The 18,514-nt window shown below is 42.1% G+C and overlaps 1 protein-coding gene across 1 annotated transcript in view; it reads left to right on the top strand.

The window, feature by feature from the left end:
• Positions 1-6,412, top strand: part of LOC108792163 (lysozyme g-like) — a 7,147-nt gene extending 735 nt beyond the window's left edge. Inside the window, exons 3-5 of the mRNA XM_018562870.1 lie at positions 1,030-1,226; positions 3,961-4,099; positions 6,258-6,412. Coding sequence (XP_018418372.1) covers positions 1,030-1,226; positions 3,961-4,099; positions 6,258-6,412 — 491 coding nt within the window. The remainder of the gene's footprint in view (positions 1-1,029; positions 1,227-3,960; positions 4,100-6,257) is intronic.
• Positions 6,413-18,514: the final 12,102 nt, after the last annotated feature.

Raw genomic sequence — 18,514 nt, 5'->3', positions numbered from 1 at the left:
GGGGCGGGGGGGGGGCGTCCTTGCAAGTTATCGGGTGGGGGGCGGCAATGTTTGCGATTGTTTCAGGGGGTTAGGGGGCGCATGTGGTGCCCGTCTATTGTGATGGGGGTTGCGTTGGCTCTATCCGGCAGTCCCGCCAAGCTCACTGATGTCATTAGTTGCCAGGAGCAGGGCGCCCCTCCCCATGTGATCCAGTGAGATGCTGCCTGAAGCATTCACATCAGACTGCCTCATTATAGGGAAGGCCCTGGCTACCATTGCTCTCTTTTGAAGATTATAATTATTGTCTTTATGCCGATCCAAATGCTTCAAAGTGTGCAGGTCAAGATTTCTGTGTCTATTTGCTGCATACTTGTTCCAGGCTGATGACTTACAAAGTTTTGAAGTCAAGGGCAGCAGAAATAGGTCAGCAATGCCAGCCCCCATATTTCCGTTAAATCAACTAACAGTTCCTTATGGGATTTTGGGGGTGAGTTTCTACATCTGCACAGCTCATTTTTCTATATACATCAACATTTCTTGCTCCTTTTTCTAGTACACTCAATAAATAAAGTGATATTAAGCAACAGGAGTTTAGTGGTTGAGTAACAGCTTAACATTTGTAACTTGAGGTTGATTTTCTAAGACAGACAAAACATTTACAGGGAAGTAATTCTCAAAAAGAGTGACCCAGAGAAAAATAAAATTCTGACAAAGCTACTAACCTTTCTTTCTGCCAAAATGTACTACTTTAACCTATAATATATTGACTGATGCATATTAAATTCTCACTTTTCCATGATATTATCACACACATTTTTAGATCAATATTCCTTCTTCCTATTATGTAAAGTATTGCGAACATTTTCTACACTTGTGAAATTTCCCCTTACTTAACATGCACAGTCATTGCCATTGCTACAAAAAAAGTATTTCTCCTTTCATTCTCCTATATTTTACCAATTTCCACTTTGATAGTTTTTTATTGTATTTTCAGTAACAATAAACAGATCACCAATGACGTGTTTGTATCTTTTCATTGTTATGAAGGAGTGGAGGCATCAAAGAAATTGGCTCAGAATGACTTAGGACGAATAAATAAATATAAAACTAAAATTCTCTCTGTGGCTAAACAAAAACAAATGGATCCATCTGTTATTGCTGCTATTATGTCCCGTGAATGCCGTGGAGGAAGCGTTCTGGTAAATGGTTGGGGTGACCATAACAATGGCTTTGGCCTTATGCAGGTACTACATGTTTACTTATGGAATACATGTTAAATAGTGCTGTAATTTTTCTTTATACATGATACAAAATGCAAGCATACCTTCTATTTCACACATGAATTGCCATACTGTGTGTGTGTGTGTGTGTGTGTGTGTGTGTGTGTGTGTGTGCACAGCTTTATTTATTAATAATACATTAAAAAATAATTTAAAAAATAAAAAAAGATATAATGATAATGCACAAGCTTTTTTCATTTCTAGCAATCAAAGATGCTTCTATTTATTTGTCTCTTAGAGACAGCTCTGTGGTTCCTTCCACCAGTCCCTGTGTCACAACAAGATACAGGAATGACACAGAGGTCAGTGGATCCAACCACCTGATGCAGCAGGAGACCTTGACACTACTCAAAGTGTCATATTATCCAGATTCTTCAGGTGGCAGTTTCTCTTCACTACAGCAGAGATCAGTGGTGCAGAAAGCTCTGGGAGAGGCGAGTATTAAGTGTCTTTTTTTTACTTTTTGGGGGATTTTTATGCTTTTTTAAAATTCTTTATTTTGGAAAATCAGATGAAAGGCCAGTAATATTGCAAAGGCAGAAATACATGTTTTCAGTGGCGGACCTTTAGGAACTAGGAACAAAGGGCCCTGGTGCAAGATTTTTTTTGTCGGGTCCCCCAACCAACCAGCCCCCACCCCACACACTCATTTCTTAATACACAGTGAGGAGTATAGCACACACTGATCTCTATATACACTGATCTATATATACTGTATATTGATTTGTATATATACGGAGGTCTCTATGTACACAGGAATCTCTGAGCGGTGCTTGTTTTGACTTGCTTCCCATACAGTCCGGATTCTATACTCGGATACATTGCATTTCTCACCTGCTCTCCGTCTTCTGCCTCCAGCTTTCCTCCCGTTTTCCTGGTGCCTACACACTGCCTACCCAGCTCTCCCCTCTCCTCTCCTGCTGCCTGTTACTAGCGACATGTCCCGGAGTCTCAGTGGGAATCAGTCCGACCCCCACCCCTCCCCCCGGTCCAGACCTCAGTGGGCCCCCCCCAGCTTCGGGCCCTGGTGCAGCCGCACCGGCGGTAGGTCCACCCCTGCATGTTTTCAAAGGTATCACTAATCTAAAAAAAAGTCTGGTACAAGTATAAGGTAACAGTCATGGCACAAAACTAAAGGTTGTCTGAGTTAAAACCACATTATTCAAATAGATTGGGTTAAAGTGAGCGTTAATCCACTTCATTGGTTACAAACTTACAAGTGATCTTACCGTAAATTTCTCATTGAGGAACATGGCAAAGCTTGTATTCTGTCTGTGTTGGTGTATTATGTGTGGTATATGGTATAAGTATCTTCTCTGTTGGGCATATAGTGTCTTTATGGCGCCAGAACTGCAGGGCTTTGTCTAGTGAATTTATATTAGTGAAAGTTGACCTTTACAGTGATAAAAGGGTTAGGTGGAGAAGTATTAGGTCAGGGATGGCCAAACTGTGGCCCTCCAGCTGTGGTGGAACTACGAATGCCATGAGACTTTGCAAGATTCTCCCAGCCACAGACATGACTCCTGGAGAGAGATGCTTCATGGGATTTGTAGTGTCACCACAGCTGGAGGGCCGAAGTTTGGCCATCCCTGTATTAGGTTATCAAAATATGGGTGATGTGTTGAAAATTAAGAGCCAATAGGTCAAGGTTTTCCTGTAGAGATCAAGAGATTAGGTGACTATGCCCTCATTTCTTCAAATTCAGCTCCTCGGTCTATTGAAGTTCGCTATTCTCCTAGAGTGGGAAGAATCTCACTTCACCAGGGTAGGGGAATAAGTGATTTGGCTACATTTAGTAGATGAACAGTCAAACCTTTTTTGTATGGATTTTGGATTCCCCCACACTTTTTCATTACACTACTTTGCATTTTTAGATTTATTGTCAATTTTAAGCAACAAATGCAAGCATTTTAAAAACCTATTCTTGCAGTCATGCTACCCCCACACTGCAAGAATTCTTATTTTGTCTCGGGGCTAAAATAAAGCAGATTTACTTACCTGATCCTCGGTCCATCCGGTTACCTCCGGGCTGCTAAACTGGTCCCCACAGCCTCTTCTCCCCTGGGCCCTGGCAGCCTAAGGACCACTGGCATCATCACATCTTATGCAGGTCTATTGACTTGCATTAGATGTGAGGGACATTTCACAGATGGAGCAGAAGGGGAAGCGGTGAACGCTGATTGTCGCAGCCCCCTAGACAAAACAAGCACTTAACCCTTGAAGTGCAGGGGTAGCTGCGCTGCAAGGGTATGTTTTAAAATTCCTGGAGTTCCTCTTTAAATAATATATTTAGCATGTGTGTAATGATACACGGGTTATACCTACGGAGACGGAGCAAACATGTTCAGATGGATTCTCTGTGGCTCAGCTTCTTTCGAGGCACAGATTTTGATGTCCAAGCTGCCTTTTTTTAGGGGTATGCAAAAAAAAAAAGTTCCTGCTTACCCCAGCTTGTAATAACCATAAAAGTTGACACATGTGACATGTAGTTTTATCTTCTTCTATCCTCTTCGTGTTGACATTACATAGGTGCTAGATCACAGTGTTGAGTTCACTAATGGTGGACAAATACAGCACTCATGCCAATAACAGAAATAATTTAAGGGGCCAGCTGTATCAATTGCAATATTATAGTACATCACTGCTATTTCATGACATTGATTAGATCTGCTTTCATAACTTACATTTGCTTTGACAGGTTGACAAACGGTATCACAAGCTTGAGGGAACCTGGGATAGTGAAACACATATTGCCCAGGCTACAGATATTCTGATTTCAATGATCAGCCAGATAAAGAAGAAATTTTCGAAAGCATCTTCAGAAGAGATATTGAAAGGTAAGAACGTGTATTAAAGCAAAAGCTTTAAAAAATATCTCCTCCCAAAACTAGCTTGAAACTGTTTTTTGTGTTATAACTGCTAGTCTGGTAACAATAGCAGTCCCATTAGGCTGATGCCGATGCGGTCAGTAGGGGCTTTGTGCGGTCAGTAGGGGCTTTGTGCAGTCAGTAGGGGCTCTAGTTTGTCACAAGGAATGATGATGTGTTGCGGCTCTCTTTTCCGGCAGTGCCAAGCCGCAATCAGGCAGCAACTGCCCTCTATTCAGGCATTCAAGAGGGCCAGCGAGCAGCCCTCTAATATGCCTGAATAGAGGGCCGCCGCAGCCTGATTGCTGCCGGTCACTGCCGCCTACGGTCTACTATTGAGGCATATTAGAGGGCAGCTCTCTGGGGCCTCTCGGGGCCCTAGTGAGGAGGGAGCAGCCCTCTAATATGCCTCAATAGAGGGCCGTCGCTGCCTGATTGTGGCCGGTCATTGACCTGGATACCGAAGTGATCCGGGTCGGCCGGGCCTATTAGCAGGGGTGGACCTGGAGCGGCAGCTCCACCCTCCCCTACGTTAATCCGGCCCTGCATACAGTATACCAGCAATCAGCCTATTTGCACCTTTCTTCGGTAGATTATGTGACATATAGGAGGCACAAATGACATTAAATCTTGAAAATATGCAAAGCTGAGGAAAAACAATACAACTGCGAATTGACAAATTACACGAAATCATATCACAGATATATGATAATTTTAGCTGCTTTTAGAGAACTGTTTAAAACTTCCCGATCAGCTTCTTTGTCACAGGTCTCCTCTAACTATGAGGACGAGTGGAAATCACTTACCTCATAGTTCTCCTTTAAGGTAAAAGAGGTAATTAAGTTGCAATTCAGTATAACATTAGTGCAGATGAAAGAATTCCATAAAACAACGTAGTCATAGGCGCATGTGATAGAGAGCAATGGGGAGTTAGTTTGTAAAAGAAGAGATGAGATTAGTGTGTAATACAAAGCATACAAAATGGTTGTGATCCAAGTGGCGAAACTACAGATTACGAGGCCCCATAGCAAAAATGTGATGGGGGTCCCCCTGATGACCTCTCTCTGGGCTGTGGCTAATGATACCAAGATCGCAAAGGCTCCTCCTGTGCATCTGACGTCAGCTTTCCTACACTATAGACTTTACGAAGAATAAGGGTTGTCATCTACTGCAACCACTCAAACCTTTAATTATACAGTACTGTGTTATCTTCACATGCTCTATGTTACATTTGCCTTATCAACCTAATGGGGCCCTTTCCACCCCCAGGCCCCATAGCAGATGCCTGGGCTGCTTTCTCAGATATCACTCAATTCAGAAGATTGAGAAGAGACTGTGTGTGTAGGGCATCAAAGCCTCACCAAGTAAGCATGGTACTCTGCACTGACAGTATATTGATGCAAAGAGCAGAGCTGAAGCCATCATGTTCCAGTGGGGATACCTCAAGGGATGGAAGGAAGGGGTCAGCACAGTACCCAGAGTTGGGCTTTAAAGTAAATCCATTGTGTATACCTACTGCAAAACTAGTACGGGAATGTTTCCCACAGTGCACTGAATGGAAGAGATCATTTGATATATTTTGGCCTCTGTATATGCAGTATATTCCTATGGAAAATCTGACCTGTTAAAATGAAAATATTGCCTAAATATTGCCTGCCATTTAGCTGTTTTGGTCACAGCAGAGGGAAGGTAGGGATTTCCCACTTGGGTTCCCAAGAGTTATTCAGCACTGTTGCCTCTGTTTTATAGAACAGGTATCCTCAGGAGTGCTCAACATCAGTTTATTTCTAATGTTCCCCCTAGAGCTTCAAAACCTGGGTGGCAATTTTGATGCTAATGCTGGCCAGGACTTGCATAGGACTTGCTCTAGCTTGCCCCTACCCAGCTAGTGCACCTCACTGTTGTCCACTGCGACTTCTCTTTTTCATTTTCAAAACTTAACTGAACAAACGTAAGAGAGAAGCTGATTTGTTGCCATCCACAGCTGTTCCAAAATCTGTCTGCTCCAGTATTGATAAATTCCCTCCACTGTGTTTAGTGGTTTATTAAGTGATCATCTGTACATATGCCAGCAACATACATTGCACTAATCTAAATGCATGATCTAAATGCTGTAAACTTCTTACAGGTGCTATCGCTGCATACAACGCTGGTTCTGGAAATGTGAGAGACTTAAAAGATGTTGACAGTCGCACAACTGGCAAAGACTATGCCAATGATGTTGTTGCACGAGCCAAGTTCTTCAAAAAAAAACGGATTTTAGAGCTGAAGTTTAAAGCTTAACTCCAGCCTTATTAGTCAGTCTTGCACAGTTGTACAGCCTCCTCTACAGTACTGAAAATTCTTACTGTGCTTTCACTGCACATTGTAAGGTTTTCAAAGTGTGCATTAGAAGCTGCATCAGTACAGCCCAGCTCATTTCCTGACTGCAGGATGTCCAGCATCATCTATTTCTTTCCTCCCCAGCCTGACTGTCCCTGGCCCGACCCTTTCATTCCATGGATTTCAGGTCTTTCATTCTTGGAGGTTCAGTATCACATGTGGGCTGCATGCTGTTGCAGTCTGCTAAGGAATCCCCACTTCTCCAGATTGACACCTGCCCCTGAGGACATTTGGAACTCATTACTTGCACCAGGACTGATGACTGATGCAGCTTTAATCTTCTTATATTTTGCTTTCTTCAGTTCCCTAAAACCTTTTTGTTTTCATTACAAACCCTATTTTAGACCCAGTGACATCATCCCTGGACTTATGTGCTTCTCTATGCAAATGCAGCCAAATCATGGTTGGCGGGAGGGGCCAGTAGGGTGCTGTACATAGCTACCTGAAATATCACATCACTCTGCTTCATTTCTCCTTTCAAGAACCCTAAACTTCGCTGGAAGCAGTGGGCTGGCTCTTGGTAGGAGTTTTGCAAATATGAAAATGCCTTAATGGGTAAATGTTGATCTGGAAGTGTAGGCTGAATTTGCATGCAGAATATCCTAGGAGTAATGCCCAGATGTGATGCTGAGTCCTTATCTATTAAAAGATCAATAAATGAAAGGGATGAGCTAGGGACAGTCTGGCTAGGGAGGAATAGATCACATCAGCCTTTCTCAATTAGGGTGCCCCCTGGCCTCCTCTGAGGTGCCTCAAACTTTTGTGGCAGTGGGACAGTCATGTACTGTAAAGGGGCAATGGAGACTGATGTGAAGGGGGGCTCCTGATGCAATAGGTGACTCTGATGCAAGGGTAAAGGGGGAAACCCACTTTTTTTTTTGCTTTTTTTGCATGGGGTTCCCTTAATTTTGAATACTTTTAAAGGGTGCCTTGACTAAAAACAGCTTGAGAAATCCTGGGCTAGATTATGCTGGCCGTCTTCCAGCCAGGAAATGAGACGGCTCTAACCGACTTGCTGCAGCTTTTAATGCACACTGTGAGACGCTCGCAGTTGAATCAAAGAAAGTATTTTCAATACAGGAGAGAAGAGTAGAAATGTGCAAGCTTGAAGGTAAGTCTGGATGTGAGTGATGCAATGATTGCAAAACACATGATTATGAATTCTGCTTTCTAGCAAATATGTACAGCTTCAAAAGAAAATACGACATACGTGGTCAGCACCTTGCTTTACTTTCTGTATCTATATATCAACCATATCATTGTAGTATATATGGCCCTGATGTATTGTACCATGTCATGCATAGGTTATGTCCCACATTCATGCCGGACACCTTATATTGGATTTCAGAATGATACCCCTTAGTTCTCCTGGTCTCAGGGTACCAACCACCTGCAAAGACAGATGGTGCATATTATATTTCACTTCTCTGGTATATTGGAAATGATTCCAGCCTTACAATTGGCACCACTTTCTGCTGAACCCTTCCACATTCATCAGCCCTAATGTCAGGCCACTCCAATAAACGATATCTACAAATTAATTCATTTCTATACATGTCTTAAAGTTAGTATCCTCATAAAATTAAACCACACCGACACCTTGATAGTTTTGTGAGGCTTTCACATATATTTACATATGTACGTAACCAAGACCTTGTCTTTTTATTATAGCATTAGAATCAGCATTTTGAGCCCCTTTTATGACCAGCAGAGTTAAAGGCTAACAAATTGTATTTGTTTTATAAAATGCAATGGTGCCAAAACCGTTGGAACTACTGTATTTGTATTCCTGGAGGATAGCAGAAAGCAATATCACCATTATGAAAGCTGTGTTAAATATCATTGTTTGGCACATTTATTACAGATATCAGGATACAGCTCAGACCATTCAGTCAGTTCTGTAAAGCAAAATCCAAATTGTCCCTGATAGTTATATTTCCAGATGGCACTAATATCTATTTTCTTTTGCCCCCTTTAACTGTGTGTTTGTTAAATATGCTGCTTTTATCTCAAATCTAATAAAATGAATATCTATTTGAGCAATCATGGCTAGGTGTCTTAATTTATGCATGTGTGCATTTTTCAGGTTCAGTTGTCTAATAACATGTGAATGCATAACTGTACTTTTAGTAAACTTACATTTTAAAGTGAAATTAAATTCTGTTGTCGGTGCCTAGGTTTTTTTTTGCCATAATGAGCATATCTGCACTTTATGGCAGAATTACCAAAGCACCCTGCTTCAGTGCTGTGATGGCCCCTATGCTCCTTGTTGCTCTGTCAATGATGCTGAAATCTGCGCCTTGTCTTCTTCCAGCTTCAGCATCTTTGGCTATCTTGGTTAGCTAGCCCAGGATTAAAGATCTCCCACGCATATGCATAGGGCCAGGCCCGGTGCAAGGATTTTTGCCTGCAGAGAGGAAGGTCCATTTTTCCGCCTATGCAGCCTTATGGTAGCGCTAGTCCTGCATAGGCATCCCATAAAGCAGCACTCCAAAACTAATAGAGATCTGTGATATCCATTTTACAGGTCAAGCCAATTATTATATGAAGACCATCAGCTAGTAGTGCCCTACATGTGAAGCCACAAGCAATGATACCCCAAATAGTTTACTGTGGAGCACACCAATACAAAGACACCCCAAAGTCCACCAGTGGAGAAAGCATAACTATGTCCATGTTACAGCTCACACTGAACATATCCAGCATTTGGGAAAAGAAGGACCATCATCTACTGAAGCCCTATATGTAAAGCCACAGGCATTGACACCCCAAGTCCATTACCATGGAGCACCCCGATACAAGGACACCCCCCATTCTCACTGACCGTCAATGTAACAAAAAAATTCACACTGACCAGCAATATAACAGAGGTGTTCTCACTGACCACCGATGTAACAAAGGTATTCACACTGACCACCAATTTAACGGAAGTATACTCATTGACCGCCAATGTAACGGAGGTATTCTCACTAACCGCCAATGTAACAGAGGTAGTCTCATTAACCGCCAATGTAACGGAGGTATTCTCACTGACCACCAATGTAAAAGAGGTATTTTAACTGACTGCCAATCTAACAGAGGTATTCTCACTGACTGCCAATGTAACAGAGGTAGTCCCATTAACAGTCAATTTAACGGAAGTATGCTCACTGACCGCCAATGTAAACGGAGGTATTCTCGCTAACCGCCAATGTATCTGAGGTATTCTCACTAACCCCCAATGTATCTGAGGTAGTCTCATTAACCGACAATGTAACAGAGGTATTTTCACTGACCGCCAATGTAACAGAGGTATTCTCCCTGACCGCCAATGTAACAGAGGTATTCTCACTGACCGCCAATGTAACAGAGGTATTCTCACTGACCGCCAATGTAACAGAGGTATTCTCACTGACCGCCAATGTAACAGAGGTATTTTAACTGACTGTCAATCTAACAGAGGTATTCTCACTGACTGCCAATGTAACAAAAGGTATTCACATTGACTGCCAATGTAAGGGAGGTATTCTCACTGACCAGCAATGTAACAAAGTATTCACATTGACCAGCAATATAACAGAGGTATTCTCACTGACTGCCAATGTAACAAAGGTGTTCATACTGATCGCCAAAGTAACGGAGGTATTCTCATTAACCACCAAAGTAACGCAGGTATTCTCACTAACCGCCAATGTAACTGTCAGGGTACCAGGGGTCTTACCACTCCTCAGGGTTGCCATGTGCGGCGGAGGGCACAGGTTCCCCTTCCTGGCAGAATCCCTGGCTCCAGGGTTGCGGGTGCGAATGCGCGGCAGGTGCCCACGTGCGGTAGACAGGCTGTTGTTTTACCTGATGAAGGGGATCCTTTGTGACCCCAAAACGTTCGTTGTTTTTTACCACGATGCACGTCAATAAATAGACGTATTTTGCAAATTTGGAGTGCCGGTGTCTCTGCTTTAGCTAGCGGTAGACAGGTTGCGCGCGCATGCACAGGGCCGCGCGCTTAGTGTGCCTTCGCCCATTACCGGTGTCAGGTGTGATCTTTGCTGCCTTTCTCTTGCTATTGGCTCCTGGATGGAGAAGCTTCCTGGTTGGCTCGGCAGCCAGGGGGTGGTCTTAGTTCCCCACTGGGTATAAAAGCCCAGTCAGAGCCCTGGCTCCTTGCGGAGTTATTCAATCCGTATGGCGTGATCTCCCAGCTCCCTGTGCCTTGAACCGTCTCGCTTCCTGATCCTTTGCTTGGACTCCCTATTACCGACCCTTTGGCCTGCCTTTCCGTTTCTGAACCTAACTGCCTGCCTCGACCCGGATTGGACCTGACTACTCTTCTTGGATTTCTGTTTAACGATAAAACGGGGAAGGGAAGGTATATGCACAATATCTCCAATATAATCGATGTGAATGGGGGTCCCCTAACTATTAGAAGTGTTCACCGGGTGTTCAGCTCAGGCTCTCTCTTCCTTCTGTGACTGCTCCGCCTGAGACATGTCTGCATTTTTAAAGCCTTTGATAACTTCACAATAAGACCCTTCGGAACCGGCTTAGAGTTTGTTAACTCTCCCATGGGGAATTCATGGACAACAAACAACAGTTGAACCTCACCAACCAGACTCTCCGGTATACTTACACACGGATGGAGACTGGCCTAGGTGAGGTGAAACTACCGTCAACTCCTTTTTTCTTTGAACACTGCACAAACATCCTTGGAGGATTCCTCGGTTCATCTACAGGATAAAATCTCTCCTCTTCTTATATGATCAAGCGTGGATTAAAATCGAGGAGAAACCTATCCGGCTAACTGAACACAGCTATCTAGTTAAGGCAACGATTTGCAACATCCATCGTATCCAGCCGAGGTAGTACTTACACCTCCTGATACCTGTGTTCCTCTTCAACCCAGTCATCAAAACTCAAGTTTCAACTTACCATCTTTTCTCCGAAACTTACTCTGGAAACATCGAAACGAAGATATCCCGGGACTGTGAGTTATATATATAACCAAATCTTTTTTTCTTTTTTTTTCCATACATTCACATTGACTGTGTTATCCCACTTCCAAGGTCCCCGTGGGTGCTGTGTCCATATTATACGCTTCCTCTGTGGCTACAATTCCGATACCATCTGTGCCCTTCAGTTTCAAACTAGGGCAATTATCGGGAAATCCCGCACATATTGGAATTCACTTCATGGATAGCTTTTTGTCTTTTAAATATATAAACACACCTGGCTTTCCAAACGGCATGTCTCCTAATTGACAAATAATTTTTTAATTAACCCACTCATTCACTTACCGGTCCATAGGCGGTATGCAGTCATCAATTTATGTATATATATTTATCTGTCTGTTTTATATACACATTTATCTGTTTGTCTGATTAATATATTTTTTGATATTCTTTGTACGTAGAGTCTAAATATATAGATTTTATCTCCTACCGAATAAATACATTTATACTTTTTCATCACTTAGTTGTCAAGTAGATTGTGTAAAGAATGGTGGGATCCCCTCTTTGGGGAAAACTTCTTTTTTAAATCTTCTTGGATTTCCCCTGTGTACCTTGACCTCAGACTTTGGCTTGCCGCCCCTGCCAAGGGGTTCCACTCACGGCCCAGCCGTACTCTCCCGACAGTAACTGAGGTATTCTCACTGACCACCAATGTAACTGAGGTATTCACACTGACTGCCAATGTAAGGGAGGCATTCTCATTGACCACCAATGTAACAGAGGTATTCTTACTAACCGCCAATGTAACACAGGTATTCTCACTAACCGCCAATGTAACACAGGTATTCTCACTAACCGCCAATGTAACTGAGGTATTCTCACTAACCGCCAATGTAACTGAGGTATTCACACTGACCATCAATGTAACAAAGGGTATTCACACTGACCAGCAATATAACGGAGGTATTCCCAATGACCAACCAATATAACGGAGATATATACCCCTCCACCACAATTTTGTTTAAATACTTATATATGAAAATAAACATACTTAAACATACCTTTTTCCTGCAGTCTTTGGGCTAATCACATGTCCTTCTTTTGCTTCCTTAGCGGGAATGGTGGGTGGTACATCCTTCATTACATGTAGTGCCATTTATCAATAAGCAGTAATATTTACAGGTTTTAATTGCTGTCTGTGTCCATGCTGGGAAGAGTCAGATTCTACAATTGTCCTGTTGATGATTGTAACTGGGTCTCAAAGGGAGGTAACATCCAAATTTTAAGTGGTCTGCAAAAAGAAAAAAAATAGCAGGGATTTTAATACATTACTTTAAATTTAACAGAAATATATGACCCCACCCAACAAAACACCTATTCAGAAAGATTCAAAGATAACCTGGGATGTAATAGCTCAGGGCAGCAGTGGCACTAATACCTAAAACTGTACATGATTAAAATTGTGTATCATTAAAAAGCTAAGGAGAAAAATATACAATAGCCACAAGATGTCCTCAGTTTCGATGGGCGGCTCCCCCTGCTGTACTTCTTTTCAGCCACAAGATGTCCTCAGTCTTCCAGGTCAAATGAAACCCAGTGCTGTTGTCCTAAAATTTTATCTTTACAGCGCAAAAGGTGTATATAAATTGATGAGTAGCTCCCAAATAAATTTGTATAATATCACTGCAGTGAGGAAATAGGCACACACAGAAACCAAAAGTCTTGTTAGAAGCTGGTCTTGTTTACTGTTCCATTGTGTTTTCATCGTATATAATTATTTACCTTGTCATGTACTTTTAAGACAAAAGAGGAAATTAAGTTGCCCTTATAAAATTGGCCCTTGTATGTATGTATGTATGTGAAATAGGGACCTTAGATTGTAAGCTCCTTGAGGGCAGGGACTGATGTGAATGAGCAAATATGTAAAGCGCTGTATAAATTGTTGTATATAAATATCTGTAATAATTATCTATACATATATGTACAAGGTTTACAAATGTGCACATTTCTCTGACACCACTCAGTTCAGAAATTTGAGAAAAGACTGTGTGCCCACGGCATCAAAGTCTCACCACGTAAGCTAGACCAGGCCTTATTAAACTTTCTCCAGGTCTGCAGCAGACCTCACTAATCACCCCAAGATAACCAGGCATCGATCCTCCTCACATTAGACTTGTGCGCCGTCAAAAAATTAGTTCCGTTTCGTTCCATTTCGTAATATCCATTATTTCGTATTTCATAATTCGTATCCGAAACTCAATTCGGATTCGTATGAAATACGTATTTTCGTTAGTTTCGGCACATTTTCGTAACTATATATGTCTGGGGAAGGAAGAGCGCGAGAATCTCATATAGCACTCTAGCAAGGGCAAAATCACAGGGTGGGTTAGCATTACCTGATTTTAAATGCTACTATCAGGCAGTAGTTTTGACCAGACTCTTAAACTGGCATTTTGACAAGACAACTAAACTCTGGGTGGGTGTTGAGTTCGAAATATGTAAGGCGGATCTGAGTATAGTATGTTGGCTACCAAAGCAACACAGAGGTATAACAAAGGATTTGTACCCACTAGTGAGGAGTACCCTGGCGGTATGGGATTTACTTAATAAGAAATCTGGGTGGGGTTATAACTCACCTTTAATGCCCCTGTTAGGACATGATTATTTTCAACAAGGCAATTTTGATAGAAATTTTGGTAAATGGACTGAGGAAGGGATACTAAGATTGCATCATGTGATGGATCGAGGTGTGTTGAAAGCATTACCGATTTTATGTAGATCACCATCACCATCATTGATGGATACCATTCTTATTGAGCTTGACAAAGAGGTAACATCCTCGAAATGCGTTGCTCTCGAGCATCCACCCACGACCTTACAAACCCGATCACTCCTCACCTTATCACTATCCCGGCCGACTTACCATCCCACATCATCACCACGGTACGGGCACTGGTCCAGTCACGTTCATTCACAGTTCGAGTTCTTCCACCCGCAGCTGCAGCCACAGCAGCCCAGCCTGACGTCATTTCTCACATCGCTGGCACTTTGCATTACAGTAGCGGGGACACGGACACATTGTGTGTGTCATTACCCGCACCCCCGTCCACCCCTCTCCTCTTTCTTCCCTGAGATGAGCTACCCTAGGCAACATACCAGCCTTCATTGATTGTACACGTTGGACTTCACGATCTCCTCCACTGCTCTATATCCATCCGGTCCCGAGACCCACTCAAAGTAAGTGTTCCATCTCCTTTTGCTTCTCTCACTATGTTTAACTTAGTTATATAGCCCCTTTAGCCTTGCGCCCTCACGTTTGTTCTTTTATTGATGGATAAGTGGCGATACTACCAACTAACTTATTTTTTGCAACTATTACCTAAACCAATTAGATCACTGGACGAGCTAAGTCCAATGGAAGGGATACTATCTAGATCATCATGCCCTAAGAGAAGTATATCACTGTTGGCCCATTTGCTGTCACAAATAAACTCCACACTGACCCCAGGGTTTATGCTGCAATGGGAGGAGGACCTGGGTATCCTCTTATCAGAACAAGGAAGATTGGGGGTTCTACAATGAGTATGTGGAAACTCAATATCCTCCTATATAGAGGAGATGAATTGTTAAACTTCTGTTGAGATGGTATCTCACGCCGGTAAGATTACATTCAATGGATTCTAGTAATTCACCATTATGCTGGAGAGGTTGTGGCATAGAGGCGACTATGGCACATATATGGTGGCAGTGCCCCGTTATTAATAAATATTGGACAGAGGTGGGTAAGATCATCTCCTCTATACGGGGAACACCCATGAGTACGGACCCCTGGGTAATGCTATTCCATAAAAGTGAGGGTTCAGTGATCAGATATAAAAAAAATCTATTACAAACTCAGCAAAATGTTTGATCCCGCTATATTGGAAGCATATAGAATCTCCCTCAATAAAGAAATGGTTTATAAAAATAAATCATATCTGCTCTATGGAAGAATTATTTTTTAGCAGTCAAAATAAACATTACATTTTCGGGGAATTCTGGCAGGGGTGGTTTATATATAAGAATTCAGAAGAATATTTATCAGTAATGACTTCAAACAACTGAGAAACGAAAATGAAATATTAGTCTCTAGAAAATGCCTTTTATTCTCTTATATGATCTGGGACAATACCAGTTAATGACAAAAAAAAGGTTGGTTCAGGATGCCTAAGAATGTCTGTCTATTTTTGTATTTTGGTTTTAAGATGTCATAACCACTTTATTGCCTTGATCAATTTATACTTCTAAGGGCAAGACCTAAAACTTCACTGGGAAAATGATTACTCAGACACTATTGAGGGTAGAAGATTGATATAATTGCACGATATATACGGTTAGACGTAGGGAGGGGAGGGGGTGGAGGTAGGGAAGGATGTGCTGTTTAGTATTATACTTTCTGACCACTTTTAGGCCACTTATAGTTATTTATATATACATGTGTTTAAGGGTATAATTATATGTATAATCGCACTTTTATTTTTTGCTTGTACAAAGATATACACCATCACTACATAAAGAAATGGAAACACTAATTAAATTAAAAGGTATTATTAAAGGTAATTATAATTGGAGTCACTCACTCAAAGGGATGAAATTGGAGAGAGTTGCCCTGCGCATATATGAATTGGTTTATGGACATCAGATTCAATATAGAGGTTAGAAGGGATCAATGTAATGTTTTGTCTTGTTTCATTGTTGCGTGTTTGTCAGCTATGTAAAATGTGAGAAATTTGGATTGTTATCTGAAATTAATAAATAATTATATAACAAAAAAAGTAGAATTAAAGTCTTAACTTTTTTTTAGCATATCTACTGCTAGTAAGCAGTATATATATGCCACAACATAAAAAAAGTTACCAAACAGGTAAATACTGACCTGTGTCTGCGCCGCTCACTCACAGCTGCAGTACACAGATCCAAACAGGAGGATGATGTGTGCGGGCGCATGCACAGGCCATGTCACCGGCGGGGAGAGGAGGAAATAGACTGTTTCAATGAATGCACGCAGTCGGGAGCGTGCACGTCAGACAGACTTCGTGGGACACAGAAATCTGTGCTGCATCAGAGACCAGCACTGGAAGGACTGCTGGAAATGGGCGGAAGGAAGAAGATGATCACAGCAAGAGGCATTACATAAGGTAAGTATTAAAAGCAAAATTACAATGAGGGGAAAAAAAGTGACTTTAATATCACTTTAAATATTCTTCACATAGAATGTTATCTCTAGCACACCCTGCTGGAACAAGTTCAACACAGTATTGCCCATTTGTCTCTCTCACTTGTCGCTTGTTGCTTGCGTATTGTCACTCTTGCACCAGGACCTATCCTTGCACAAGGGCACCATTCTGTGCGTGTCATAATTAGCTCCACCTACCATTCTATCCCTTACACAGCCAGGAATTACGATTTTAAAAAGTTCCCAGGTACGCTACAGCAGCAATACGATTATTTTTAAAGGAGGAATCTCTGGACCTGCACAGAAAAAAACAAAAATCTTGAGTAATTTCACCCTCCAGAAGTCAATACTTTGTAAAACCACCATTTGCTGCAATTACAGCTGCAGGGCTCTTGGTGTACATCTCTATTTGCTTAGCACATCTAGTCAATGGTATTTTCTGCCCATTCTTCAGTGCAAAACTGCTCCAGCTAGATGAGTTGCATTGGTGTACAGCAATTTTTAAGTCATGCCACAGATTCTCAACCGGATTGAGTTCTGGACTTTGACTAGGCCATTCCAAGACATCTATACGTTTCCCTTTAAACCACTCGAGTGTTGCTTTAGCAGTATGTTTAGGGCCATTGTCCTGCTGGAAGGTGAAACTCTGTCCTGGTCTCACATCTGTGGCAGACTGACAGGTCTTCTTAAAGAATTGCCCTGTTTTTAGTGTCCTGCATTTTTGCTTTAATCCTGAACAGTTTTTCAGTCTCTGCTGATGAAAGGCATCCCCACAGCATGATGCTGCCACCACAATGCTTCACTGTAGGGAAAGTATTCTCAGGCTGATGGAAAGTGTTGCGTTTGTGCCAGTTTTAGTGTCCTCTGACCATAGAACTTTCTTCCATGTGTTTGAGGAGTCTGCCACACGTTATTTGGCACACTTCAGAAGTGTATTCTTATTTTTTTCTTTTAGCAAAGTTTTTGTCTGGACACTTTTCTATAAAGCACCACTCTGTGGAGTGCTTGCCTTAACCTCCCTGGCGGTATTCCTGAGTGTGGCTCGGGGTTACTTTTCTGTACCATAAGCGGTAACCCCAAGCCACACTCGGGAATACAGCGTCGCGTCTCTTACCTTGTCCACAATTAGGGCTGCAGCTAACGATTATTCGGTTATTTTCAAAATCGATTAGTTGGCCGATTATTAAGTTCCATTAATCGGTTAATCGGATATAAAAAAAAGGCTCCAGTGATGGACTAGTAGTTTGTATTGAGATTGTAGTTCATCACGGGAGCAAGCTCGGATCGGCGGAAGTAAAAAAAAGTGTGGTGTGCAATATAGTACATTATACAGTGGCGCAATGCAGAATACCAGCAGCTTTAGAGGAATACAACAAACCCCAGCAATAGTACACTATGGTGTACTATTGCTGGGATTTGTAGTCCTCTGGCATTATTCTGCATTGCGCTGTATAATGTATCATTGCTGGGATTTGTAGTCCTCTATAGCTGGTGGTATTCTGCAGTGCGCTGTATAATGATTATACGGCGCAATGCAGAATACCAGCAGCTATATAGGAATACAACAAATGCCAGCAATAATACATTATACAGGCTGCTTAATGTATTATTGCTGGGACTTGGTGTTCCTCTATAGCTGCTGGTGATCTGCAGTGTGCCGCTGTATTATACATTGGTATTCTGCATTGTATTGTATTGTGCATGGTATTCTGTGTTGTATAATACAGCGGCACACTGCAGAACACCTCCGACTAGATAGATATATATATATACCGTATTTTGCGGTCCATAACACGCACCGGACCATAGGACGCAGGAAGGTCCGGTGCGCCTTATGGAGCACTCGACAGACCGTAGCTTCTG

The sequence above is a fragment of the Nanorana parkeri genome, unplaced genomic scaffold (genome assembly GCF_000935625.1).
Source record: "Nanorana parkeri isolate BGI_ZX_2015 unplaced genomic scaffold, ASM93562v1 scaffold21, whole genome shotgun sequence".
Classification (NCBI taxonomy): Eukaryota; Metazoa; Chordata; class Amphibia; order Anura; family Dicroglossidae; genus Nanorana; species Nanorana parkeri.
The sequence above is the reverse complement of the archived record's forward strand: the minus strand, read 5'-3'. Positions and strand labels throughout refer to the sequence as shown.